Source organism: Coloeus monedula (assembly GCF_965178545.1).
Source record: "Coloeus monedula genome assembly, chromosome: 11".
Taxonomy (NCBI): Eukaryota; Metazoa; Chordata; class Aves; order Passeriformes; family Corvidae; genus Coloeus; species Coloeus monedula.
The window spans coordinates 16,433,635-16,461,143 of record NC_138791.1 but is presented as its reverse complement, the minus strand read 5'-3'; the positions used below and the strand labels follow the sequence as shown (position 1 = coordinate 16,461,143).

The 27,509-nt window shown below is 41.4% G+C and overlaps 1 protein-coding gene across 1 annotated transcript in view; it reads left to right on the top strand.

Moving 5' to 3' along the window:
- Positions 1-1,166: 1,166 nt before the first annotated feature.
- TAFA4 (TAFA chemokine like family member 4) overlaps positions 1,167-27,509 on the top strand; it is a gene marked incomplete at both ends in the record, with an annotated part of 40,204 nt that continues 13,861 nt past the window's right edge. Inside the window, 2 exons of the mRNA XM_082288798.1 lie at positions 1,167-1,246; positions 4,295-4,410. Of these exons, the coding sequence (XP_082144924.1) occupies positions 1,167-1,246; positions 4,295-4,410 (196 nt within the window). The remainder of the gene's footprint in view (positions 1,247-4,294; positions 4,411-27,509) is intronic.

Genomic DNA, 27,509 nt, shown 5'->3' with positions numbered 1-27,509 from the left:
GGATGGGGCTTTGAGCAACCTGGTCTAGTGGAAGGTGTCCTTGCCCATGGCAGTGGTTTGGAACAAGATGAGCTTTAAGGTCCCTTCCAGCCTGTGATTGGAAGGTTCTGTGATTCTGCAAGTGTGTTGAGCCAGGGGCTTTCCTGTCCTGAGCTGCTGAAAGGTGTCTGCCTGTGTACTTTTATGACCCCAGACATGCTCTGCCCTCCAGTGTGGTGGTGTAATTTTGTGTTCCTTAAAAGCAAATTTCTAATTGATCCAAGGAAGAGTGAAATGAAAAGAATGGTGGATGAGAAAGGTTATTGTGATCACTCTGTAGGTGAAGACCACATTGTTATTACTCTCACAAATTCCTCTGTGTCATGTTTTCAATAGCAGAAGGTCAAGTTGTGCCCAGGGATGGAAGTGAGAGAACAAATATAAACAGCAAAAGCAAAGAAGCTTGAATGTCTATAAAATGGAGATTTTGAGCTCGTTTTTCTGTGGAATGTGTGTCAGCGCTGCTGCAAAAGTGTTTCCATGTGGAGATTTCAAAGTGTAACTCCTGGCTGTAGGTGGGCTGGGTGTGAGAGGTGGTGCTGGAAGCGAGGAGAGGCAGCAGGGTCAGAGGGTGCAATAATGCATAATCCCAGACACGCTCCTGTGGATGTGGCCCTCTGCTCCTGAGGCAGGCTCCAGGGCCTGGGCCAAATCTTTACGAAGACAATGACAGATTTTTCCCACTCTCTGTAATAATCTCTGGTTCAAACTGTTGGAGGCTTCATGGAACCATGTGGCAATGTGTTTGCACTATGGTGCAGTCTTAGACCTTCCAGCTTTCCCAGCTGGGTGGTGAGAGGGCACGTGGTGATAGGGCCCCAGTGAGCTGCACACACTCTGTTTGCAACTCCTAGTACAGCAAACTCTGCCTTTGCTTAATGCACTGATATCTCAGAGCTGCCTCACCACAGCTTCTCTGTGTTCTCAGAAAGAAAAGAGCACTACAACTGCTGCCTTTTGCCCCAGATTGCCCTGTAGATGGCACTGTGAAACTAAGATTTTGGTAACACAGACGTATTTTACAGCACCATTCCAGATGTTAATTGCAGTGTAATGTGGCTTTCTTTCTAGGTCCCCGAAGTGAAGGAAAAATTTTGAGATGCAGAAAGGTTTATTTGCTGCCGCAAATGGGAATCTGGAATAACTATGAAAAACACACTGAAATAATTGTGTTTGACTGGAACAAAATTCTTGCAAAGTCCCCAAGGTAAGAGCACTTTTTATCTTTCAAATGACACTGAAGATTCACTGTTCTGGTTAGCAACAATATCCACTTGAATCCAATAGAGAGTGAAGGCTTGACATTTCTGAAAGCGGCAGCCCACTGACGCTGAAGGGCTCAGCACCCCTTGCTGCATCTGTCTGCCAAATTTCATTTTTTCCCTGCCTTTTCAAAGATCCTCTTGTAGTTCTTTACATCAGCAGGCTGAAAACTTGCATCCTGTCTACCTGCAAGGCAGACTGAAGTCTGCAAATGTGTCACCTGGATGGTACTGGATGCTTTTAGCAGCCTTTCAGTTTGGATATGACCAAGTGGATGCTTTGTTGTGATACACTCATTCCTGGATTTGAACATTCTTACACTGGACTAAGGTTACCCTGTTAATCTGATGAGCCCTGGTTTCACATTGCTTGTTTAATATCTCAAAAGAGTCAAACTCAGCTGGGGAAAACTTTTGAAAATAGGTCAGTACACGACCCTTTCCACCGAGACCAGTTTTGCTCTTGCAGTGGGAACAGTGGGAACACCTGGGTCCACTTAAGAGCTGAAATAGCAGCTGTTGAGCACGTGATGCATGATTTGGGACCTGTCTGTCATCACACCTGCCCCTTCAATCAACTCCTACGAGAAACAACATGCTGAAAATGCCTGGTCTGGGATATTTAATTCTATGGGTTAAATCCAGCTTTCTGCCACACCTCAGGAAGCCTGGAGGAAGGTTTCTGCCTTCCTGGTGATATATCAGAGCGACACCAGAGCTGGGATCTCCACTGATACTTGGGTTAGATCCAAGTGTTTGCATTTGGAGCAATAGAGGGGTGGGATTGGAAGCTGAGCAGATGATGACATCGTATTCGGTGATAACTGGTGCATGAGCTGTAAACTGCGTGTTTCTCATGGAGAGACCAAGAAAACTAAGGTTAAATTCAGCTCTCTCCGGAAAAAAAAAAAGGGTTCAGTTATGTGGGAAAGATTTGGATGACCAAAATCTGAAATTCTGATACACTGATTTCAGAACTTACCAGGCAGTTAGGCTAATGCTGGATCAACAGCAATAATAACATTTATGCTGGTTTCACAGTGACTCAATCCCATTAGCTGCAGGGGCATTGTGTGGTTCAGCTGGATGCAAGAGGTGAATTAGGTTCAGCTGCTCTGAATTAACCTGGGAGCACTCCAGAAGAGCGTACTCATAGGGTAGGTGAGGAGCAGTGATGTCTTTATCTTCTAGGCTTGATGCATGCTCACAGAAGGCTCCTATATACAGCTGTAAAAGGCCATCAGGGTGATTGTTCCTGTATCCAGGGTGGTAACATACTGTGTACAAACCAGAGCATCTTCTTAAAGCTAGAAAAGGTACTATTTTACCAAAACAGCCCTTAAATGGTGGCTTCTTTTACATATAATTTTCATTTTCTGAAATCTGTGGATGTGGTGACCTATTTTTTTTCCACAATATTTGTGTAATTTTTAATAAAGTTTGTGGGCTGAAGGTGCTGGGCTTTACACCAATGTATTTCTTTCTCAAACGTAAACCAGTATTTGTTGCTAAAATATATTTACATGCAGCAAGCTTCTCATCTCTTAACTTTTGATATTAATAAGTATATATTTTTTTTTAGGCTCTATCAACATTTACAAGTAGAGAAAAAATATTGTTCTGCAAAGTGTAAAAAGGGAAATTATGGAAGCAATTTAAAATGGGAAAACATGGCCTCTGTTTTGGTTTAGTTTGTAGATGTTTATCAAATTTAAACAACATCCAAGTGTGTCACCTGGTTGTGACAGTAGAGCTGTCTAAGGCACATGTTGTTTGGGATTTTTTTGTTTTAAACTTATCTCTTCAGCACTTGAACATTGGGTTAGCTGAGTAGTCTTAGGTATTTTCAAGATATATAGGTAATTTTTTTTTAGAAAATTCTTGGAAGACTCAGAACTAGAATCTGCAGAGGGGAGTAGTTCCCAAAGGACCTTTTGGTGCAAATAAACTCGTGATAGGATTGCCCAAATTCCAGCGTGCTGATTAACTGCAGACTAACGTCACTGCCATGAAAACAGTATTTGATTCAATTTATGCAAATCTATAAATTGCCTTTAATTAATTTGATGTATTCCTGCTTGCAGAATTTGCTGAAAGCATGGAACATGGTATCTAAGGGTTCAGCTACATAACACCCATTTATGTATCATGCAAGCAATAAATCATCATAACTGAGTTTAAAAAGATGATTAGATTCCCTTTCTATATGATGAATGGCATAACATAAGCTGTTGAGGGATTTAATTGTAGATATTTGCAGAAAAATTACTGAGGATTTGCGATCTTAGTTCTAAGAATCACATGAATAAGAGTTATAACACCTTCTTTAGAGCAAATGTTTTCTGAGATGCAGTTTCCAACATCCTAGCAGAGAAGTGAGTCCTTGCATATTTGACTGAGGTGCTGTTTCATGAGTGTTTTATCCTCAGCAAACCTGCTGATCTCCAGGAAATCTCCCAGATATTGTGTGTTTGGGAGACCCAGCCAATTTCTGTGCATGGCTGCAGGGGAGTTGGTAGCTTTAGTAAATATGTCCTGAGAAGTGTTAAGTAAAGATTACATTTATTTTCTATCATTGGGGGAGGTGCAGTTTAAAAATAGTAGCACAACTCATAAATATGTATATTTAAATTTGACAGTGGCTGGCTCTTAATAATAGACAAAAGAACCCATGCTTTATCTCTCATTCATAGAACTGTATTGCACTCATAATGTGTTATTATAAATATGTGTTTGTGGGTAATGTGATGTGTGACAGACATTGCTTCTAATTATAAAATTATATTATATTATATATATTATCTAATTATAAAAACTCTTTACAAAGAGTTGATCCCAACCAAATCATGAAGTTGATTTTGTGAATGTTGCCTTGTAATAAATGCATTAGTTATTCTTCAGCGTCCTTTCAGCTTTTCCTTCCCCACATCGTTTTTGTGTTATTCCCTACTCACATTGTTCTTTCACTCAACTGCTTCCTTTTCTGCCTCCAGGATGAGATTCTGTGCCAAATCAATGCTTCTGTCTGACTGGCTCTTTCTGGTCTATGTGTTAATGGTCTGCTGTAAATTGTTGTCCGCCTCTAGTCACCATCCCCGGGGGCACACAGGTAGGAGCTTTTAAACTCATTATGTGCTACTGAGACCAATTAATACCACTTGCAGCATGTTAGAGCCCACTTTCTAGCAATGGATAATTGATGAGGCTGTTGACAGCATGTTATAATCAGTGCAATAGGTTAAAAATACACTGCCACCAAGAAAAAAAAGAGTTATTGTAAATTTTCATGGCTTTTCTCTAGTAATTTTATGTACTGAAGCTCACCAGGGGGTTTTTGGAGTGACTTCATGACCGCTAGGACTTTGGGATTTGTTTGTGTCATTTTGCTTTATCCTTATCCAAAGACATTCTGAGATGTATCTTTATCTTCACCCTCTTAATCCTGTCATTATCAACTGACTTTGCAATGGTATCATTTGCTTTGGTGGGCAATAAATCGAAGCCCTCAGACTCATGTTAGCCAGTTCTTTCACTGACTAACACAAATTCTGACCTGTGCTTTAGATCATCTGCTGATACCCCCCTTCTTTTCCTAACTGGCATAATGAAGTAAACAAAGATCCTGCATTTGAGGGGATGTACTATTGTAGTAGGGAAATATCTACCAGGCACGATGTGCTATCATATTATAAATGATAGAAAAAGCCCAGAACAAAGCTGGGTTGACTTCCAGACTGGATCTCTGTAGCAACATCTCTGGTAGGATCATGCAGACAAAGCAGAAAGAAATAAAGACGTACCAGTGCTAATGCAAAGGTATTTGTGCAAGTCCTAAATAAAATGGGATAGCTGTGCCATCTTTGATCCCACTAGAGAGCGAGCTAAGGTAACAAAATGCCACCTGTCAGTGCTGCTTTCAGGAGAGGCCAAAAGTGTGGCTGCAAGCTCCATGATGGGTCTGTGTTGTCAGCACCATAGTCAGCTTCATGCTGGCTTGGGGATTTCTGCAAGTGTTGCTCTTTGTGATGTGGCCTTATTCTTAAATTAGGTGTTAGGCCTCAAATCCATATGCAATGTTCTTAGCTCTGAGTCAGACTCTTGTGGGTCCAGGTCTAATGTTAGCATCCACTCCCCTCAGGGCTGGGAAGTGGGGATGCATTTGGTAGAGGCTCCATCCTCCAGAAGAGACAAACTATTGATCTCTTTCTGGACTGCTTCCAGTGGTTGTCTAGATAGGAGCTGAAGGCTCCTCCTGTGCTCACCAAAATATCTTCAGAACTGGCAAGCAGGACTGACTGACTTGCAGGTAGCTGCTGTGTCTCTGAGAGCTACAAACCCTCCTCCTTGCCTTCCCCATACCGTCTGGAATGGTGCTGCTCTGCTTTCCCTGGCTGTGCAACACTCATGTTTGCTGTAAAATACAGTCAGTGTTTATGGAGAAAAACTGCACTTTGAAGCAAAAGCCTGTGGAGTGATTCCAGTGAATGCAGTGTTGGAGGATGAACCATGTTGCTGCTTTGTTCTGGGAATCAGTTTTATCACTTCAATGAGGAAGAAGGGGGTCTATGCACAATCACAAGTTAATAGCAGAGCATTTTAGAGCCTACTCTGAAGAAAAACCTGGAGAACAGCCTTCTGCAGCTTTTGCCATTTGGGGAGCAATCTTGTCAGAAGAAATGTTGTTTTTGTCCTTTCGAGATGCACTTTGCCTGTGTACCTAAGGGAAATACCTGTAATAAGGCAGCAGTGATCTTGTGTTGTGGGCTTGTGTGATGAACACAGTGTATTATGTAAATTAGGACAATACTTTTTACATAAAATTTCGCAATGCTTGAGGACATACCTCAAATTGACACCAGGAATTCTTTCCACCCTATCAAAGAGGTACCACAAAAACAGTCAAGTTGCTTGACTTGAAGCATATTTGTGCACTGTGATTTCTCTGGTGAGTGAAAAGAAGGTTCTGTTCCTCATGAATAGTTTGGTCTGACTGTGGAGCTGTTTTTCAAATGGACACCCTTGAAGCTGGAGCCTCCATGTACATTTTTAGACTGTGGTGTCTTGTTCTTCCCCAAATGTGAGTTTTCTTGCATGTACACTGAAGTGACCCCCATCCCACTTTGATTCCATGTGGTAGATGAAGCAGCCACCCCATCTTTGATTCTGCATCCCTACATCAGACTCTTGGCACCACAGAGGATATAGAGGGTTTGGGGGGTTCTCCTCCAGGGGCCTGCATTTCCCAGCCTCATCTTATCTTTGCTGTTTAACACAACATATAGATTGACCTTCTAATGGATAATCAAACCTCAGATGGAATCTATTGTGTGAGCAAGGTGCTGCCTTGTTCATCAGGAAAGCAGATAATTCAGAGCTTTAAGCAGAGCCTGTTTTGTGGAAAGCAAATAATTAGTCTCATTTATTTCATACAAATCAGCATGTTCTTGGATAGCAATTGAGATAAAATTTTTGCAGTCAATAGGCAACATTCACATTTTTCAAAGTAAAATGTCCTGAAGCACATTAGAGGGATGAATCCAAGCTTTGGGTTCAGCAAAGGCTTTGTCCTGTGTCCCTTAGGTCCTGCATCTGTAACCTGACAGGTACCTGCTGAGCTGGGAGGCATGAGGTGCCCAGCCTGGGATGCTTTGAGAGGAGCTGGTTTTTAAGAACAGGTTGTGTCTGCTCCTGACAACCAGTGTGTTTCAAATGATGTACTTGACATGATTAGCACCTTTAAATATATGTGTATTCACTACAGCTAAGGAACTTTATTAACTAAGAGCAGACAAGAGAATTTAAGATGAAAAGTGGGAATCGACTTTTTCTTTTCAAATTACTGCCATTTTTAAGGAGCCTAATCTGGGAAGAGACAATTATTGACCTAGGTTATGCTAGATGGTGCCTGAAAGAATGACATTTGGCAGCTGTCTGCCCTATTCAGGCAGGAACAGAGACTGGATCTTACAGACTCAATAGCCATCCTGCTCCTGAAAAGTGGGAGAGAATGGCATTGAGCAGTCCCTTTGACAATGGAGGGCTCTTTGCTGTAATAAAGCGTAGGACAGACCTGGTTCTTTCTTTTGCTCTGTGAAATATTCACCACCATCAAATACCTGTCAGGGGAGAGACTGTTCAATCCTGAAAGCCAATCCTGCTATTGCTTTGGAGCAATTTGAATCCAGCCTGGAGGCTGCAGCCTCCTTTTTCACTGGACCACTGTAATGGCTTTGACTGCCAGTGTCAAAAGGTAGGGGAGAAATGTTCCTTCTCATCACCATTAGATCACTGAAGATGCTGCTTGTGCAGATTATTTCAGTATCCTCTTTGTATATCTGTGTGGAGAAGACACGTGAGAAAGTTCATAGGACTTTGTTGCTGTGAACACCCTTCTGAAGAGTTTCTCTTTTGCCCTGACAATAGCTAAGGGAAGCATAAGCACCAATTTTACTTTTTTTTTTTAAAAAAAAAAACCTGGGCAGTATTTCAGGCTCTTGAGTACCTAATACCGATATAATGATCAATTCCATGCTGTGCTGGATGAAGCAGCATACATTTAGTACCAGAAAAGATTTGTTTCCACCTCACTGCTCTAAGTCACAAATGAAGAAGCATTGACAAGACACTTTGTCAGGTCAGCTCGTGTGAGGGCTGGCCCTGCAGACCCTGAGCTGGTACAGCCAGCTGAGCAGCTTCTGCCATGAATTACTGGTGCAGCTCAGCTTTTTCAGACTCTTTTATGTGATGATCCTCACCTGAAATGCTTCCAGCTTTGCTGAAGGGTCTAAATTTTTGAGCAGAATGTTCCACATCACTTTCAGTTTTTCACAACTTTAAGGAATTTTTTTCTCTACTTTCAGGGCTTTATGGACAGGCTCTGTCCCCACTGGAGTCAGAGGAAAAATTCTTTACTTACACAGGCTTCAGGATTTAATCTTCTTATAGGAGAGCTGAAAAATGCAGCTTTGTATTAGAAACATTGCTGCTTTCAAGAAAACAGTGAAAACCCAGTCTTCTTGTTCTCCCCTTATTTTGGGGTCAAATCATAATTTTTCCTGGTAGTGCTGTCGGGCAGCCATGGGATGGATTCCCATTTCCACCAGAGGGCCCTGCAAGGCTGTGGAAGGGAATCCAGCACTCAGCCACCGCCGGCTTCCTCCTGATCTAAATCCCAACTCTGCATTTTGCTAACTAGAATTATGAGTCCTTTGTATTTCAATGGGTCAGACATGGTTACTGCACAATAAGCTTTAGCCCTTTGTTCTATTTAACTCCTTTTATGTCTTAATGTTTTATTCAGTGTGCTATTTATGTGGTTTATTACCCAGCTTCTAAATATAGGGGAGCTACAATATACAGCCCTGACTGTAATCTCTTCGAGTAATAAGGTAGGAAAAGCAATTCAGTTGAGAAATAGGTTTTCTTTAAGACTAAAAGGATCAGAATTCTCTGTGTGAAGTTTGCTGGTATATTTATTTTTGAGGAGAAAAAAGCATAAGAAGTATTTCTTACTTTCCTTCTTTAATTTTTTCCTTAAATAACAATGAGAACTTTTAATACATGTGACAGATTTTGACAATGACTTCAAATTAGATGCATAGCTATGTTACCAATAAGTAACAATTCGGTGTTGATTTACTCTTTTATAGGGTAAAAGGTAGCTCCTGGTGTCATTTTCCATGAAGGTAGCTTTAACTGTGTGGAATGTGGTTGCATATGAAAAGATTTGTGTATTCCTGCACTTGAGGGGTGGGAGGAGGAGAATTACAGACAAACTGGTAAATGTGCAGGTTTATGTATCAAATGCCATTGTTTCAAAAGTGTGGGGGGAAATTCTGTAATAAAAAGAAGACAGAGTCTCAGTTAATACAAATGGCCAAACCCAGTGTGTCAAACTGTAGAGCAGGAGGCTGAAACCAAGCTCTTTCCTGCAGTATCAAAGTGATCTTATTTTAAAGCCATTGGGGAAAGCTTGTGAAAATACTGTCTTTATTTTATTAATTTTACATTGACAGCATAATGTTTTTTACATAGCTGCCATCTGCAGTAAATGATAATCTTTATATTCCATTGACCAAAATTCTAACCAGGAAAGCTTTCTTCACTCTGTGTCTTTTCTTTTAAATCTACTTCTGCCATACTTAGAACTGATAACAGAAAAAAAAGTTGCATTTTAAATGGATAGTCTTGTGCTAATGTGAGAAATAAATGGTTGGATAAGTGTAAATCCACAAATAGATTGGAAAAGATCTTGTCCTTGGTGTTCATTGAGTGAAGTGATGCAACAAAAAGCGGCACGTGCTCTGTTCTGGGTTTACATGGAGGTCAACTTGCTGAGTCCTTGGGAGGATGGATGCCAGAGTGATAAAGGCAAAAGATTGAGATGTAAAGGACTTGCATCAAGTCCCTTGCTCTCAAATGATTAAAAGACCTGCCTAAGATGAAGTTGTGACCCCACTGAAGTGGGAGTTTGTGATTCTTCTGTGATTTAGTTTCCAGCCTACTCCGGATATGTCTCAGCAGAAAAGGTAAACTTCATAGTTATGATTTTATTAAAGCTTAAACCAGTCATTCTCACAGAATTCACCATTCAGTGCTTGGCAAGCACTGCCATTTTGAAGGATGGAAACTGTTTTAGGGCCTGTTCTGCTATTGATCCCCAGGTCTGTGCTCACTGGCTGGGGCACACTGCCACAGCCTTTCTGTTACATTAATTGTGATAGCAGTGCAGAGCCTGTCCCAAACTTAAAGTCCCATTACAACATAATTGTAAGGCCTTTCATCCCAAATGAGTGGCTGCAGAGGCTTGAATAAACATCCATGGAAATGGACAGCAGTTTCTGTTGATTTGGTGATTTAGGCTGTCTGGTTTTGTCTGTGCTACTGGTGAAGGGTGGTTCAGAGGCAGGCTGATCCTGCATGTTGGCTTTCGTTTGCCCACTTGGCTGTGGGTGGGTACGAAATACTCGCCTTGTACTTAAGAGCAGGAGGTCTGTTGTCATCCTTGGCTGTAGCATCAAACATGCCCCACCTGTGCCTGGTCCACTCAGACTCCAAGAAGCGCCCAGCTCTGCTCTTGTGCCAAGCGCAGTGTTCTCTCCTCCAGAGAGCTGCCCCTTGACTTTAACTTTGAAAGTTTGTGGTGTTGATGTACCTGGCTTCAAGGACATGTTTGAGCAAGCATTTCTTCTTGGAAACGAGAAAATGTTTAATTAATAATGGAAGAACCTGGAGATGGAATTTTTTTTTTTACTAACATTTAAGTGTTTTGTTGGCAGAGCACCTCGGGATTGCTGCTGGTAGCCCTTTGCTGCAGCTGTCTGTTTTTCAGTGTTTGGCAGCATTCTTGCATTCCTTCAGGAGAGTGACAACTGATAGCGGACAATGGATTCTAAATCAGGAGATTAAAGATGTCTTGTAGGCTTCAGCAGGGTAATCTCTCCTCATCACACTGGAGATGGAAGTTACACCTGACATTCATTATCTTCCAGGGTGGCAATCTTTAACAATACCTCCAGAAATGCCAGAAGTTATGAGTGGAAAATTCTAGGATCAACAGTTCTGTTGCTTAAATGTTTGGTTTGCCTTTATTTATTTATTTATTTCCTTTCATTATTTCCACCTTCCCCCTCCCCCCCCCCCTTATGGACATCATCCATATGCCTTGCAGTCCAATGGTCTCTGGTGTTTTCATTTATGTTGTTGTTTTGAGAAGTAATGACCAGGTAAGTGGGAGGTAGGATTTCACTTAGCTTTGTTTCCTGCTTGCATCTTCCTGATACCAGTTCTGTTTTATAGCTGTGTTTCCTTCAAGTAGCATCTTAAGATGCAGTGAATATTTTGGAATAAGCAGATTTCTTTAGGTGTCTTTTTTTGCACAACCTGTTGCAAATTAGCTGGGGTGAAATGGCAGGATCTGTGTTTAGTAGACCAGGGGTGAGTTAACAGCTGTTTGTAGGGTGTTGCATCATGTTGGCTGGTTTTGCCTGATAGCAAAAATGAAATTGTAAGTGATTGTAAAGCAAAAATCTAAATGTACCAAGGTAGTTTTTGGGTTCATTTTATTTTCAGATTGGATGTAAAACCTTAAAGCATCTTTTGTGCTCTGTATATCTCTTCTTCTACAGCTTCCTTTATTTTCTCAGGAGATTTCCTTCTACATAACAGGAAATAAGGCTGATAGAGAGCAGACACTGACCTTCCTGCCTTATGGTGTCCCTGGATTGTCTCTGGCTGGCACATGAAGTCTCTCCTGACTTGCCATGTTGAGGAGATGCCTTTTTCAGAGGAGATCAAACAGGAAGATGTTAAGACTGTGTCATCACTGACAGTTGCTACTCCTAAGTTTTCTCAGATTTGTCTGTAGAAAATATCATTTACTGAAAATACTAAAATTGAGTCCGAGTATAATTTGAGAAAAGAGCAAGTGATGTCAGTGGGCTTAACTCACCCCAGGAACACAAGTGTTTGGCATGAATTGTGGCTATGCTAATGATTTCTGTCTGCTGAGTCCTTTCAGCAGATGCTGGTATTCTTCCAACTGGAAAAAATAAAGCAAAACAAAAAAACTCCAACAAAACTAAGTCAACTGAAATTTGTCATCTAAGAGTTTGAATGTAGAAAGAGGTCCTTGCTGTTCTATACGTGCACCCTGTTGGAGTTAGTACTCTTGTGTCACTGAGGCAAAAAATGTAGCTGATAATTTTATTTTCAGTGTTTCTAAATGCATGTTGTTTAAAAAGAAGCCTGATTGCTCCGCAAGTTGCCCTTTAGGATTTTCACTTGCTTGGCTGGGTGTCCAGTGCTGTTGTCTGTTTTTAGGAATGGCTGCTGATAATAGAGTTTAATAATTTACTAGCATAGAGTTAATTTTTCAGCTTTTGTTCTGCTTCCAAGTTTCAGAAATATGGAGGCAATATAGTGGATTTTATTATCAGACCTATGTTCAATGTTGTTTGTACTACATAGAAAAAGGCAATATTTTGACATTTCATTCAGAAATACTGTGACAGATGGGCTGTTTTTCTCTTCCCCCCTTCCCCCCCCCCCCCCCCCCCTATTTTTAATATTTTATTTGGAAGTACAAAAGACCCCACAACTTTGTGTTGACATTCTCTAGAAATGGAGTAAAATTGCTGCCCTCAGCAAAATGCAATTTGCTGCAAGGGATGACACAGTCCCCAAACAAGGAGCCTAGATAATTAGTCTACAACTGACAAATAAGTCTGCTATGCTAATGTAATGAAACATCCTTTTATCAGACTGTATCACATGGTAGTTTGTGCCAAGCTAGAGAAAGGAGAGTTTACTCTGAAAACATGTCCTCTTCTGGGGCAACAAATCTAATCCAGCACTGACTGTGAAAGAATTTTCCTGACCCTGCCCCACTATCAAGGGATTTAGATTGACTGAATTCTGGATCAAACCCAAAACCTGTGTCGGGTTTTTTGCAAAAAGCATTTCCATTTTTCTTTTGGCTGTAGCACGACCAGCGTCAAAGCAGCATTAAAAAGAACTGTGGCTGCAGAAGGCCCAGTTTATCAGGGGGATAAAGGTGATTCAGCATTTTCTCTGTATTGTCTCTCCATAAAAAAGGAGGTCTTTGCACCAAATTCTGCAGCCTAAATAAAAAGGGATCTGCTGGAGTAACTCCTCTGGCAGCCAAATAAAAGCAATAAGGTGTTTGTCAGCAACAAGAACTGCTTTACAAAGGAAGTGTGATTATTCTCTTCTAAGAGATTGGGGTTGAAGCACTTGTGTGCATGGTGAACACTTCCGTGTCCTGGAAGCAAACAGGTCTCAGCTGCAGAACAGAGCCAGAGGTCAGGTTTAGATTGCCTTGCCTGGGACTTGGTGGCTGGGCTGCAATTTATGCAAACAAGACACTGAAATACCATCACTGCACTGTGCTGGCCAGCAAAGGTTCACACCTGTCAGAGCTGGCAAGGGACTGGTGAGCTCCTTCCCAAAATTATTTCCAGCATTTCTTGGTCCAGAGTCTGTTAGCTGAGTTGGTCAAAAGGCACTGCAAAGAAAGGACATTTATTCTTATTTATTAGGTTTTGCTCACTACATTTTTTTGTGAAATATGACATGACCTTTCAGTCTGAGATCTGTTAGATAATAAATATTATTAGCAGGGTCATTCCTTGACCGAGAGAAAACTGCCTGTTGTGAAATGATGAATTCAGTCAGGGGACAAGCCATGGAAAGATGTTTGGTTTGTGGCAGCCTCAGCAGCTGATTGTACTGAGGGAGTGGATATTGCTAATTGCCACTGCTCTTATGTTAGCGTGGTGAGTAGGAACTGGTTTGGTACTTGGCTGTGGGGATAGGGAGAGAAGAAATGAGGTCCTTCTGTCTGAGGTGAGAGCACAGGCATTGTGTACCCATTGGCTGACTCTTGTTTCATGCAGTGCAAAGCACAGGTAACATAAAGGTACCAGGAGTTGAGGGGCAGCAGGTACTGACCTCCAGCAGAGAAGGGGTCATTGACATTATCACACTCTGTAAATAAAGCATTAAACAGAGAAATTCTGAGTATAAAAAGAAATCAGTATGAAAATCACAAGGATACACACTGTGCTTCAGTAAGAGTGTGTGTAAAACAGCATCCAATTGCAAAGTGCTCTCTGGGGCAATGAGTGCTACTTAGTCTTTTTTGCATAAATCTGATTACTTAAGCTATCTGCTTTATGAAAGGGCTGGATGATAGAGTGAACAGGACATGAGTCTTCAAGGAAGAAGAAAGGCAGAAATCCCTTTCAGTGGAGACAGGATCTCATGATGTCACTGAGCACTTGATAAGCCAATTGAAATTCAAGAATCACATTTAAATTTCTGTATGATGAAATGAGAGGGAGAGAAATAGGTTTGCACTAATGATTATGTAACCTCTTGACTAGAATCAAATAATATATTGCACATTTTCATTAAAATCTGCTGTCCTGTGTCCAAGCAAGTGCTAAAGTTTAAAATGCAGTTAAGAAGTAACATGTTAGAAATGTGCAAAGGCTGAGATTACTCTTCATGTTATGTACTGTACAAGCCTTGTCTCTGCAATGTTTGTATGGGTGTGTGAATTACTAGGGTTTTAATGCTCCAGTTAACTTTTTTAACAGGTAAGTGGGCTTGTTGTGTTTTGGTGTAGAGGCAAATCAAGGACATCTGTTTACTGTCAGAACACAACTATCCTAAATGAGTCCTCCTGAAATTAAGCACTGAGAGGTTCCTGGGTTGGGTGTCTCACTCAGACTGAACTGAACATACGGCAGCAAATAAATGCGGATACACTTGCAGATTCTCTGTAAAAGCTGCTTTGATGCCTGGTGCAATGTACAGCCTGTGATCACAGGGGAGCTCTGGCTTTTGCCTGTGACTCCAGTAGAGTGTTATTTACAGCACCCAGGACTTTCTGGAGAGTGGAGGGATTCTGGTTGTACCCCTGCTTTTCTGGGAGGTTCACTGTACAGGGAGGACAACCTGTCAGGCTTTCCAACTGCTACACAAACCCCCCCAAGATAGTCAAAGGTAGGCTCAGCAGTCAAACCAGATGACACATGGATTATGATTCTCCTGTTCTGTCAATGGTATAGTTGAATAGCAAGTACTGGTAAGTGATGTTTATCACAGTTCACCTGTTTCCTCCCATACACCAAAAATAAAGCATCATCCCATTCTTTGTTGACTGCTACACCACTGGTGCTCTTTGGAAGAAGTCTGTGTTGTGGAACTTAATTATGGGTTAAATTAAAAGTGAATTAAATTATAATTTTATGTTTCTTGTAGCAATTTTACAGGAAATATGAAGATATGAAAAATACAGGGACTGACACTTGTTTCTCTGTCTCAGCTGCATCTCTCAGAGCAGAGTATTCATTGTTCAGCTAAACTGCTGAGGAAAGCTTTGTCCTTTCCTCTCTCCTGGTCCCAAGTCAGACTACTTGCCCTCTGCCTCCCTCCCATTCTCCTTGATTTGGAGGAGTTTGTGCCACTGATGTCTTGCTGTAGAGTCCTATAAGCATCAGAAATTTATCTTCTTCATAAATTGTCCTGTAGACGGTACCCTGACAATTTGAGTTGGCTTTAAATTGTTGTCACTGTCTCTGCTTCATCATCCACGAGTAATGATGTTGGTAATGAAAATGTTATGCTATCATTTACAAATTCTGAGCCCCTTTGTTATCTATGAGATGATAAGTAGATAGCAGAATATCAAAGTCTCATTTTGCTCTACTTATGTTCTGAGCTCCTGAGTGCCGAAACAAGGCAGATACAGGCTTTTAAGGCCAGATTTAACAAGATATGTAGATACCTATCACAGCAGATTAGCTGCCAGTATGATTTTTCAAATGGGTTTATTCAAGGTAGGTGCTGAACTTCCATTTTTAACTGCAATGAAATTCTAGATTTGAAGACTTTAAATTTGTGCTGGTATAAGATAGATAAGATCCAGCACATTACAAAGCTCCGTGTAACCATTCCTCTGTCAGCTCCAGCATCTTAAAACAGCTAAACAGCTGCAGGGTCAAGGTGGATCAAGTCCATGGAGTGGTTTTCCCAGGCAGCACAGGAACGAGTCAGGGCAGAAGGAGCAGACTCTTACAGCGGCTTCTAATTCAGCGCCTGCTTTATTTTACTTTCTCTGCAAACTTTAGCCTTGTTCGGCACTGGCAGCGAGGTGCAGAAGGAGCGTCCCTGTGTCGGTGGCTCAGCTGAGCGCTGTCCGTCCGTGCCTCTGCCCGCCGTGCGTCCGTGCCTCTGCCCGCTGTCCGTCCGTGCCTCTGCCCGCTGTCCGTCCGTGCCTCTGCCCGCCGTGCGTCCGTGCCTCTGCCCGCCGTGCGTCCGTGCCTCTGCCCGCTGTCCGTCCGTGCCTCTGCCCGCTGTCCGTCCGTGGCTCTGCCCGCTGTCCGTCCGTGGCTCTGCCCGCTGTCCGTGCTGAGCCGCCCCGCTGGATGGCGGCAGCGCTGCAGCCGCAGGCTCCTGTCCGAGCAGCGCCACGCTCCCGCTCAGAGCGCATTCTCCCGATTTCCACGGGATTTTCTCCCTACTTAATCTTTTATTTGCCTCTGTGTATCCAGCGGAGGCACAGCTCGGTCTTTACGTTCCTCAGTGTCCGAGCGCGGGTGTTCCAGATTTTCCAAGAGCGGGGGCCAGGTCAGCCGGCGAGGAGCGGACACGTCCCTGGTGCGGGTCACACCGCAGCCGGGACCAGCTCAGCCCGCTGCTTGTCAGGCAGAACTTGACCTGGGAAGGGAAATGAAATTGAGCCTGAGCGTTTCCTTTCTAAGTTTTATTAGGCTGTATCAACAGCAATTAAAGCAGGCAGGTATTTACTGCCTGATGGCACTGACAAATAATTTAATTTCCCACTGCTAAAAAAATGATCTTCATCTTAGCAGGCTTTGTAATTAGGTTTGACCTTGAGCAGTCCCACATTCCTCATGTTGGTATGCTCATGTTAGAAGGAGTATCTGAATTTTGGAGTCTATTTAAAATGTAAATTATGTTTCTTAAAAATTGTAGCACATCTTGCATAGCATCGAGACGTTTAGCATTTATGTTATAAAGGTACATAATAACTAAATGTGTCATAACCAAATGTCATGATTTTATGCTGAGTGCTTGGACCTGCAATACTTTATGTGTGTGCCAGTATTTAAATGAGATCCAGCTCACCTTCAAGGCTAACAATCTATTAGGATGAAAGTGTGGGCAGTTCACCTCAGTGTCAGTGCTGTAATTTCTAGCTATTTGTGTGTGGACTCTGTACTGTGAGAGAAAAGATATTTGTACAGTTAAGACTCTCTTCAACATGATAAAGTCCCACAAAAATTAAAATTCAAATTATAGTAACATTTTGGGTATCTAGGTAGAGCCTGAACTTCAGTCAACAGAACAGAGCTTTTTAATTTTTAACGTTGGATGTCTTGCAACTAAATGCTGAAAGTCAATGCATTTTTTTAGTTGTTCTTGGTGAATTAGTGATACTGTAGATGACAGTGAGGTATATTTTAGGAAATATCACACCTGCTTTCTTTGGAGGTGGTTCTCAGTTTAAGAGAAAATACTTGCATTTATTAGGGTGTGAATATGGCATTAAGTGGTTGCAATAAGGATAGTGTTGTTTGTTGCAAACAGGAGATATGAGATCAGAACAGACTATTTCCCTAGAACAGCAGGGCTATAAATGCTGGATTATTAACAGTAAATCCACAGTATTTCCTTTTGGATATGTAGAAGAGACTTAATCCCAGCCACAGGTCCTTGTGATGGTTCTGGGCAAGAATATGGAGATAATGAAGTAAGGAAAATTGCTATATAGAGAAAAATGCAAGCTTGGAGCTGGTACAGACTTGACCTCTGTTATAGCCCTTAATCTTGGAATGAAACAAGATTTTGCAACTTGTTCACCTCCTGAAGTTGCTTGCAGATACAGTGACACAAAACTGTTTCAAACTTATCAACACCAGCACTGGCTGAATGTATTATCTGATGCTGCAGTATGGAAATTGAGGCTGTTTGATTTACAGGACTCTCTGAGCTGTTGGATTTATCTGGTTGGCTTAAAAGCCTAAAGGAAAAAATTGCTTTGAAGGAGAATTTTTTAAAAATAAAGATGTCCCTTAGTTAGGGTTAATTGTGGCATCCAGGGAAGATATTTCATTAGCATTATTAATCTAGGTCTGTGTCTGACCCTGTGGGAGAGTTCTGTGTATGCTCCAGGTGACAGAAGATGGAATATCCATGGAGAGGACAGAACAGCTCTAGCTGGCAGACATATAAAATAATCCATATGAAATTGGAGAGTTTTAGGGGAGTTTGGAAGTTTTAAGGGCACAGCTTTGAAGTGTACAGGGATTTGCTCCTGTACATTCATTAAGAAATGATACAGTATAATCAAGAGATGATTTATGCAGTTGTAACAGTGGTGTAGACAGGCTGCTGTTAAGTATATCCTGATGCTGGTGTCTTGTTCCAAGTGTTGGGATTAGCTACAGGTGATAAGAACAATACTTTGTTTTCTGTCCTGAGCAAGTTATTTCTTTAGTTGGTTCCTTTTTAGTTTGTTCTTTTTTATTATGATGTCAATCTGGCAGTCCAGCATGTTCTGAATTAATTATTAAATGCTTCAGAGTAAATGGAAGTGGGACTGCTGCAGAGAACAGGAGATTGTTGTGATTTGCTGAATTTAGGGACTCTTTTATTTCACAGTGCTTTCCTAAAGGGGAACCATGTGTGCACCTTGAATTTCACACACCTCTTAATCCTGAAGGACTGAAAGTTCTAAAGGAGGAGGACAGATGTTATTTTACAGTTCCTCCACCTGTCACTGACTCCCCAATAATTTTTGAGAGTGCTGGGCCAGCAGAGGCTGTTGTCAGTGCAGACTGTGATCCCAACGCTGGGGTCCCTCCCTCCCAGAACAATCTGTGCTGTTCTCATGTGTGTGTCCAACTCACACTTGGTTTCAGTTCTATTAGATTTTGATTATTAGATGTCATCCCTTTGAGATATCATGCATTAGACATCATCCATTGAGTTAAATATCATCCATTAGGTATCATCAGCAAGTGCTGAACAGGGAAGGTCATTGTTTCCAGTGCTCCCTTTAGACACTTCTGAAAATCCCACCTGGAAAGTCTCTTATTAGCCACTTTTGTTATATGAAAAATGTCATTCCTCATCCTCAAATGACAGGGAAACACCAATAATAGTTCACCTTTAATCATTTTAAAGTTTAGTTTTGTGCTCAGTGACAAAGCTGTAAGATACATTTAGCAGGATCCCATAAATAATTGCAAGCTGAGAACAGAATAATGATGGAAAGCAACTAGTTAGCCAGATCGTGTAACTGCAATGCTTTATGTTGCCAGGAAGGACTTATGCCAGGTTGCTTGCAGAGTTGCTGTTTTGAACCTTCTTGAATCCTGGAAGGTTTGTGATTCGAGAACTTTTATGGATTTCTTTATATAATAGTTCGAAGAAGCCTTGCCCCCAGTGACCTAATTATGTCACCTGCATGCTGCACAATTTTGTACTCAAGCAAGACTGCCACGGGCATGCGAGCTTTGTACTGGAATTTTTTTTTGAATTGGACTTAATCTTTTCTTCCCCCCTCTCCCAGTACAAGCTGCTGACTTCAACATTTTACCTTAGATTGGAAGCTCCACTGATTTTTTTTCTTTTGGGTTTTATGGTTTTTGTTGTGTGTGTTTTTGTGTGTGTGTGGTTTTTTTTTTTTCCCCCAAGAGGCCGAGGATGCAATGATAAAACTAATTTGTATTTTTAATCTGTACCTTGTAATTAGAGCTAGGAGGGGCTGGAAGGGGATGCCAAGCAAGCAAGTGCTTTTCCTTTAAAAGCTCTCCGGGCACATAACTGAGTCCTGGGAGAGCTTTAAAGGAAAGCACTAATGAAATTCCCGCAGAAAAGGAAAAATAAGCCAACAAAATTAAGACTTAAGCATGCTATTTTTATTCAGGACTGGGGTTAAAAAAGACTCTGGTACCCTCTGGGTTCATTCTCAGATAAAACATTTGAATCACTAATTATTATGTTCTTTTTGTGTAGATGCGTTTCTGCCCCACTGATTTCCCCAGTACTGAGATTTTTAGGTGATTGAAGATGATGTTGGTGTTACTTGGAGGTTTTGCAATCATTTTACCTCAGCTCTGTTAGAAAATCAGGTTGTTTTTACTCTGAGATCAGTAATTTTAATGAAGTTTTGTTTTTCTAGAGGGCAAAGCTCCAAAGCACAAACCCCAGCTTATTTAAGTCTTAGAAATGGAATAGCTGTCGAATTTAGGCACCTGGATCTCGTGAAGTTTAAAAATACCTCACCTTTCACTCAAGCAGAGCAATGAGTTAGAAACAAAGCTCAGTCATGGTCACCCATGTTTATAACTTCGAAGAAGATGATGGTGGTGAGAAAGGGTTGAGGTGCCAGTGCTGAGTTGAGAAGCTGAAATAGATGCTTATTGTCCTTTTGGGCAGGATTCTGCAGTTTTAAGCCAGTAGATCTCCAGTGGTAGAGCGGCACAGAGCTTTGTGCATGGATATGCTGATAGAATTGTTCTAGCACAGAGGATTCTTTGTTTCTAGGAAACACATATGCAAAATTTTCATTACATGTTGCCTTCTGAATGCATATGACTTCATTAGCACAGTGAACTCCCATGCCTTCCTTCTGCCAGCTGATCCTCTAAGGGTCCCCTGACTTCTGCTCTCAGTGGCTTTTCTCCTTAGTGTGTAACAACCTTTATTTTTTAAATACCAGTTTATAGAATTAAAATGATAGCTCTGAAACAGAGATGTTGCAGAGCTAAACCATGTTGTTCATTGGCACATTGTGCTGTGCATGAGATGGATGATTTTGCATTTCATGTGCAAGAAGGAACATAAGCCTCAGCTTGTGCTGGCATTCCCAAGGACAAATGAAAACAAATGTCAAACAAGATTTCTTTTGATAAACACTATACCCAGTTAAAATGAAGCTCAAGCCCTTTTTCCTTATGCAAGACTAGCTTTTGTTCTTTCTAAAGAAGAGATGTCCAGGTGAATACACTGGGTCTTAGCTGGCATTGCTTGAAACTGGATTATTCCCCCCCTTCCCTGGTGGGGGCCATGAATGGTTGGCTTTGCCTCATTTCCTTCTTTTTGAATGGATGTGGAAGACTGCAAAGCTGGCTTCCTCTTCCTATTATTTAGTAACTATCCTCTATCCCTTGAATTTTTTGGGATGGCTTGAGTTATTTCTTTTTAGTGGCTTAATGAAGGCAGCTTTCTCTCCTGTATTAGCTGGAGGACCAGGCTGAAGATCCAAGTGAAGTATCATCCATAGTCTGAGGAAAGAGAAGGACCACTAGCAATTAGGATTTGTGAACTGAAGAGTAAATGATGGGGATTTTTGTATTTCTAAAACTTAGTTTTGGAAATGAAAAATATCCCTCATCATCAAGGGCATTCTCAGCTATACCTCTGACTTAAGTATATTAGTTTTCCAAGTGATGTAAATAAAATTAATGGGCCTGACTTTGTTTATGGGCTGTGCCTCCACACAGCCACGGCCCTGGTGCAAACACTCTCATCCTGGTGTTAGCAGGCAGCTGTAAACCTCTATTTCTTATGGCTCCCTTGTAGCTCTGTGCTCTGATGCAGCTCAGCATGCAGATTTTTGAGTAAGGAGAGGCAATAGTTTTCAACATAAACAAGTCCACTGGGTCACATTAACCTCCTTCAGTCTCTGTGTTAAATAATTAAAATAAACTAGGTAATGTTTAACTATACGTATTTAGAGGCTTACTGGAGGAGCTTATTAGTTCAATATTCTAACACAGTGTCTTAAACCTTCCTGAGCTCCAGGATCCCTTATTAAATATTTAGTGCATATTGCTGAAAAAGTCAAGATTTGCTTTATTTTTTAGAGGAAATGTCTATTCTCAAAACTCACTCAGCCTTTAAAATACTGGCCATCTATAAATACTATTTTTCTCCAGCTGTCATTTCTTGCTACCAAGGAGTATTTTTCATTTGTACCAATCTTAATAGTGCCCCAAGAATTAATACTTGCAGAAGGCTCTGCAGTGCATCCTTGCTGTATTCTATAGAACCACCTCAAATACCTTTTTAAGCAGTTCATTTGACAGCAGCTCCTTTGGATAGAAAGAAGATGTGTGTCAGCTGCTGACTGTGCTTCGGAGACATCAATATTTCTCCTTTTCTGCTTCTAAAACTGTCAAAATGAAATTAGTTAATTGGTGGGTACTTTAGTTTAGTTGCTGTGGGATAGTAATTATTGGTGACAAGAGCTGCTGGATGTGCACTAATACAGTACAGCAAAACCTAAAATTTTTAAATACAAGGCATTATCTTGCACTGCTGTTAAGACTAGTCTTTTTGCCACAGTCTCACTTACTAGAGATTCAAACCTTCAAGTTCAAGGACTTCTTGCCAGGAGAGAGAAGATTTTGCTTTCTGCAGAGCAGAGTTTTAGAAGACTTGCTACATAGCTAAGCAACAGCAGCTTAGTGGATTAAAATAGCATCAGTGATATCTCCAGTCTCTGGGGTAATGAGTTCTAAGCAAGGCAAAGACCTCCAGGAAGGGATTTTGTTTCTGTGGAGTCTCTATCTGATGTTAGTGAATAATAAACAAATAACAAATTGTTTCACTGAATTCATTCTCATTTTACCTAATTGCCTGTCTTGGTCCAGTACTTCTGCAGACAAGACACAAACCATGTTGCATTTACCTTTACACCCAGGGACTGATTGCTTACTGAAAGCAACACAGGTCCTGTGTTTTTTCTCTGCCTGTAGCCAGAAACTGGTCACTCCCTGCTGCAGGATTGTCTTTCAGTATTTTATTATCACTTTCCATGTTGTTGTGTGATCTGAGATGTCAGCTGAGAGAAAAGGGTCCCTCCTCAGCCCCCATGACAGCAGCACCTTTTAGTATGAAGGTATTCTGCAAAGAAAACTGTTTTCCATCTCTAACAGAGACTCCCCATAAAGGGTCTGTGTGCCATAAGACATAAAACTACCTAATAATCCACCTCTATACCGATGCTTAAAATTACTCAGAAGCTGACAAAGGATAATGTGTTGGACTGGCAGCATGTTGGATCTCTAATACAGGCTCTATTCATCCTGATAATTGCCATCCACCTCTCATCTGAAACTCACCTGTGCTTTAAGCATTGAATCATGATCAGTCATAGCTCTGTTCTCATAATGCTAGGAAGGAGAAATACAAGGTGAGAAACTCTTTTAAAGAGGGTAGTCCCAATTTTGACAAGGTGTTTCATGCACAAACATATCTGTTTCTTCACTTGCAATGTTTTCAGGTTTTATGGGGTCTAGATTAACAGGTTTTTCTTCTCTACTGGATTTTTTTCTGAAATTTGATGGATATGTAAAAAGTTAACTTAAAAAAATATCTGTGCTTTGAACTGACAGGAATGTTAGAAGAAATAGAAATCTATTCTCTCTTACCCAACTTCAGTGTTTTTTGAATAACAATATATTACTGAAGTTCCTGATAAAATGTCAATGATTTTAAATAAATAAAAGGAGAAATTACTTATGATTTTCAAAAGATGGCATCTTTTAATCTTAGAGTGCAAAATGCATTCCTGAAGGAGAAATAATGCTGTTTTTTTTCTAGACCATTGCAAATAGATGTCAGGTTTGTTGCCAAATAACGTCTGATTTCATGTCTAATAGCTAGTGGAATTTAATGAGTACAAACTGAAAAATGGAATAGTTCTCAGTAGGAAGGGAGCTGAGTTCTTTTGACACACCCTGCTGTTCATTCGATTGTAAAAGATACCCACAGGTGGCAATTCAGTGCTTTCAGTGCCTTGCCTGTGTGAAAGAATAAATGTGAAGCCTGGGCACACTGGGAACAAATCCACCCTGGCTCACAGGCTCAGTGGGAACTTTCAAAAGGAGTGAAAAACGGCAGCCTTTGTAGCTAAAGGAGGGTGTTGGTGGTCTGAGATTTTGCTATAGATATCTAAGGTACTTGATATTTAAGGTAATTACACCTAAAACTTATGTAGGGAGTGAAATTTATACTAAATTCAGTGGTTCAGGCCTTCAGGTGGCCCACTGCTGCAGTTAGTTTGGAAGACATACTTAACACCTCCTCCACGTTTTTTTCTGGGAATCATTTGCCAGCTGGGTCCACAGCTGGTGCTGTGGCCTAAATGGGCTCTGTGGAGAGACAGCAGAGAAATCCTTGTGAGGACTGAAGGGAGCCTATGAGAAAGATGGAGAGAGACTGTTTACAAGGGCTTGTAGTGACAGGACAAGGGGGAATGGCTTCACACTGAAATAGAGCAGGTTTAGATGGGATGTTGGAAAGAAATTCTTGACTGTGGGGGTGGTTGGCCAGAGAAGCTGTGGCTGCCGCATCCCTGGAAGTGTTCAAGGCCAGGTTGGATTGCACTTGGAGCAACCTGGGATAGAGAAAGGAGTCCCTGCCCATGGCAGGCAGGTTGGAACTAGGTGGTTTTTCAGGTCCCTTCTAATCCAAACCTATCTATGATTTGATGATTTTATGATTATCACATTTCAGCTGTCCCATTCATCACCAGTGCAGAATGTGTGGCTCAGGGACTCATGTGGATGTTCCCTTCCTTGAAGCTGTCATAGTACATGGGGGATTCATATCTTTGTGATGGTTTAGTTGCCCAGCTCTTGTCTCTAGGATATGTTAGAGTTAAAATAGTCCCTGAGGAAAAGGTGATGCTGAAATGTGCCTTTTACTCACCCCATGGGGAACTGTAGGTGCTGGCAATGGATGTGTGTCCTGCTGCTTCCCTACTTTTTTAGGAAACTTGCATGGCAAATTTCCTTCAGGTAAATGTTGGGTACTCTTAAGTGAAGTGTCAGATGTTTTTAATACCTGAAGGTCTAATTCTGTCTGGTGCTGAGCCTTGTAAACCAGTGCTTTGTATAACCTGGATTTAGGAGCACTCTGTACATGGCCAGGTCAAATCACGAGCATGTTTACTGTCAGCTCGTGGGTCTGGTTTGCTGTGTAGTTTTGAACTGTGATTAAATGGAGATCATTATTTTGCAGGCTCACAGAACACAGAGTGCTTGGAATAGGGTAGTGAGAAACCTATTTTCTTGTATGTAAGTGAACTCTTCTGGGGCTACATTGCTGAAGCTGGATCCCTTCTCAGCTAAGGCTACTTCCAAAGTGTACATATTTATGATAACCTCAGGCCATCTGCCACTGATTTCAGAATGAAGTAAAATATTCATTCTGGATGTATCCTGCTTTATCACAGCCAGTGATTCACAGTGGAATGTATCTTTTGCCATATTTTCTTGTCTTAAACCCAGTAAGTTTTTTGTACACAATTTAGAATCTTTTAAGTCTTCCACATTTTGTCTCTCCCTTAATCTTTGCCCAAAAATAAAGGGGAAATTTTACCTTAGATTCTGTACTGCCATTTTTGCAGTCTGAGAAGCAGCTTGTTGGAGACTGCAATCAAAATTATTACATATTTTACCCATAATTCAAGAAGAAAAAGTAAATGACGTTGTTAGAAGTGTTTAAACAGAAAGCTTTCAGTCGCTTAATCACATATGAAATAACAAAAGGCTTTTGAAAAGCCATTTATATTTCTGTATTGCCGTATTGAATACCACCATGCCTGCTCCCTAACAATAAAATTTTACAATATTTGTTGAGCAAACCCCATATTTTTCTTAATGCAGCAATGTAGGTATTTTTACATTACAGGACTGTTTCATTAAAGAAAAGTCATGGCAGTTCAAGTGGGTGAGTTATTTTCCTTGAAAGTTCTGTTTGTCAAGGTAGAATTAAATTGGACTAGCCAGGACTGTCAGTGTGCTGAAAATTGAGTTCTCTTTGGGGAAGTGGCAGTGCAGAAACCAATTGGTTAATTATATTGTTTAATCTCAGCTGGTCAGGATTGCATGGTCTGAAGGTGGATAGTCACTATAAAGAAAGTCTTGTAATTTCTTGTGCTCAAAAGAGGCACTTGCAAATCATTACAAGATGCGATCACATAAGATCAGGAAGCCTCAATGGATTAGTAATGAGACACAGAGCCTTTTAGCTCAAGGTCGATGTTCCTAATCCAGATCTGCCTGTGGTGTTGGGAAGTGACCTCAGGCAGGTTCTTTGTTTGTGGTGAGCTGGAGTTTTCAGGGTTGTTGATAAGTACAAATTCACTGAAGAAAAATTGCCGTGGCGGTGGTTTTCTCTCTGGCTGTCTCCTTCCCTCTTATATAGAGACAGAATTTCTGCTGTTTTCTTGAATTGTGCTGACTGAGGGAGATTAATGTGATTCTGGCCAGGTTCCTGCTGCTGGGAGCTGCCTGCTGGGCAGTGATGATGCTGCCGGACACGAGTGCTCTGACATGGGCAGTGGAGGGAACTCAGCAGCAGGAGGCAGGACAGGAGTTTGTGTTTAAAGGAGAGACTGCTAGAAGTTCACGTTTAAAGCCTCAAAGAACAGTGTGAGGGAGGCAGTCCAACCCCACATAGTGTCCTTAGAAGCTTTGAAAATAACAGGAGTTGAGCAGGTGTGCATGGAAGGGAAGACTTTTTCAATGGGCTATCCAGCAAGTGTTGTACAGGGCTGTGGAGGACCTGGCAGCTCATTACAGACAGTGGCACTAATGCAGCTGTCACTGTCTCCTGCTGCTGAGGTTCACTACGGATGGAACTGACCTTTTCTTGGGTTCTAAGGACCTTCAAGCAAGGGATCTGGCAGAGGAATGTGCCTTTATGGAACTGCTGCTGCTCTGTAGGAACAGCTATTGCAAACAATAGCTCCTTCCCACCCTGTCCCTGCTGAGACATTGAGTTGAAGGAAGTATCAAATGGACACTGTATATAATCTCACAATGTCCATGGATTTTCAAAGCTATCTACTATTCTGACAATTTATATTGCAAGGCAATGTGTGTTTTGAGACCAAGAAAAGCCAACCACACTAGAAACTGTTTTCTAGTGAGTAAAAAGTCAACACAATTTTTAAGGGTTAAAAACCTCCATATAAACTGTGGGTTGAAATTTTTTTTTCGAGAATACAATCAGAAGAAACCTGTTAATAGTTTCCTTTTGTAATGTGCTGACTTCAAGAGGAAAACCCAACTGCTTTATTTGGAGTACCATCCTTGTGGAAAGAGTGGAACTGATGACAACTGTACCAGGTCACCTTTAACTTTCTCAGATGGGAGATGGTGGAGCACTGCTGTTAAAGTCAATGGCTCTTGGGGGAACCTAACCAGCACTGTAGAAGGTAATGACATGTCCTCTCCTGCCACCTATGGCTGCTCCATTATCCTTGAAAGCAGCCATGAAATTTGCACAGCTTTAACGGGAACATCTGCTTCTCTCCCTTGGTTGTTTCCCCTCACATCTGCAGCGGTGGCGACAGGGCACACACTCTTCCTCATTCACCCTCGTTGCTCTGACCTTTCCTGTGGCTCATTTTTTATGCTCTGTCTCCTTAATGACTATTCTAATTCATCTCTGCATTTGCTGATAGTCTTATTAGGGCCAAGGGAAAATTCACCAGGTGAGGAAGCCTGTTGTTTCCTGGTAAGAATGAAACTTTGTCAAATCTGACAAGCTGGCTGGGATACTTTTGAGGGACAATTTCACTACAGTTTCTGCAACTTGCCCAGTTGGGGACTAGTGTTCCTGCTAAAAAGA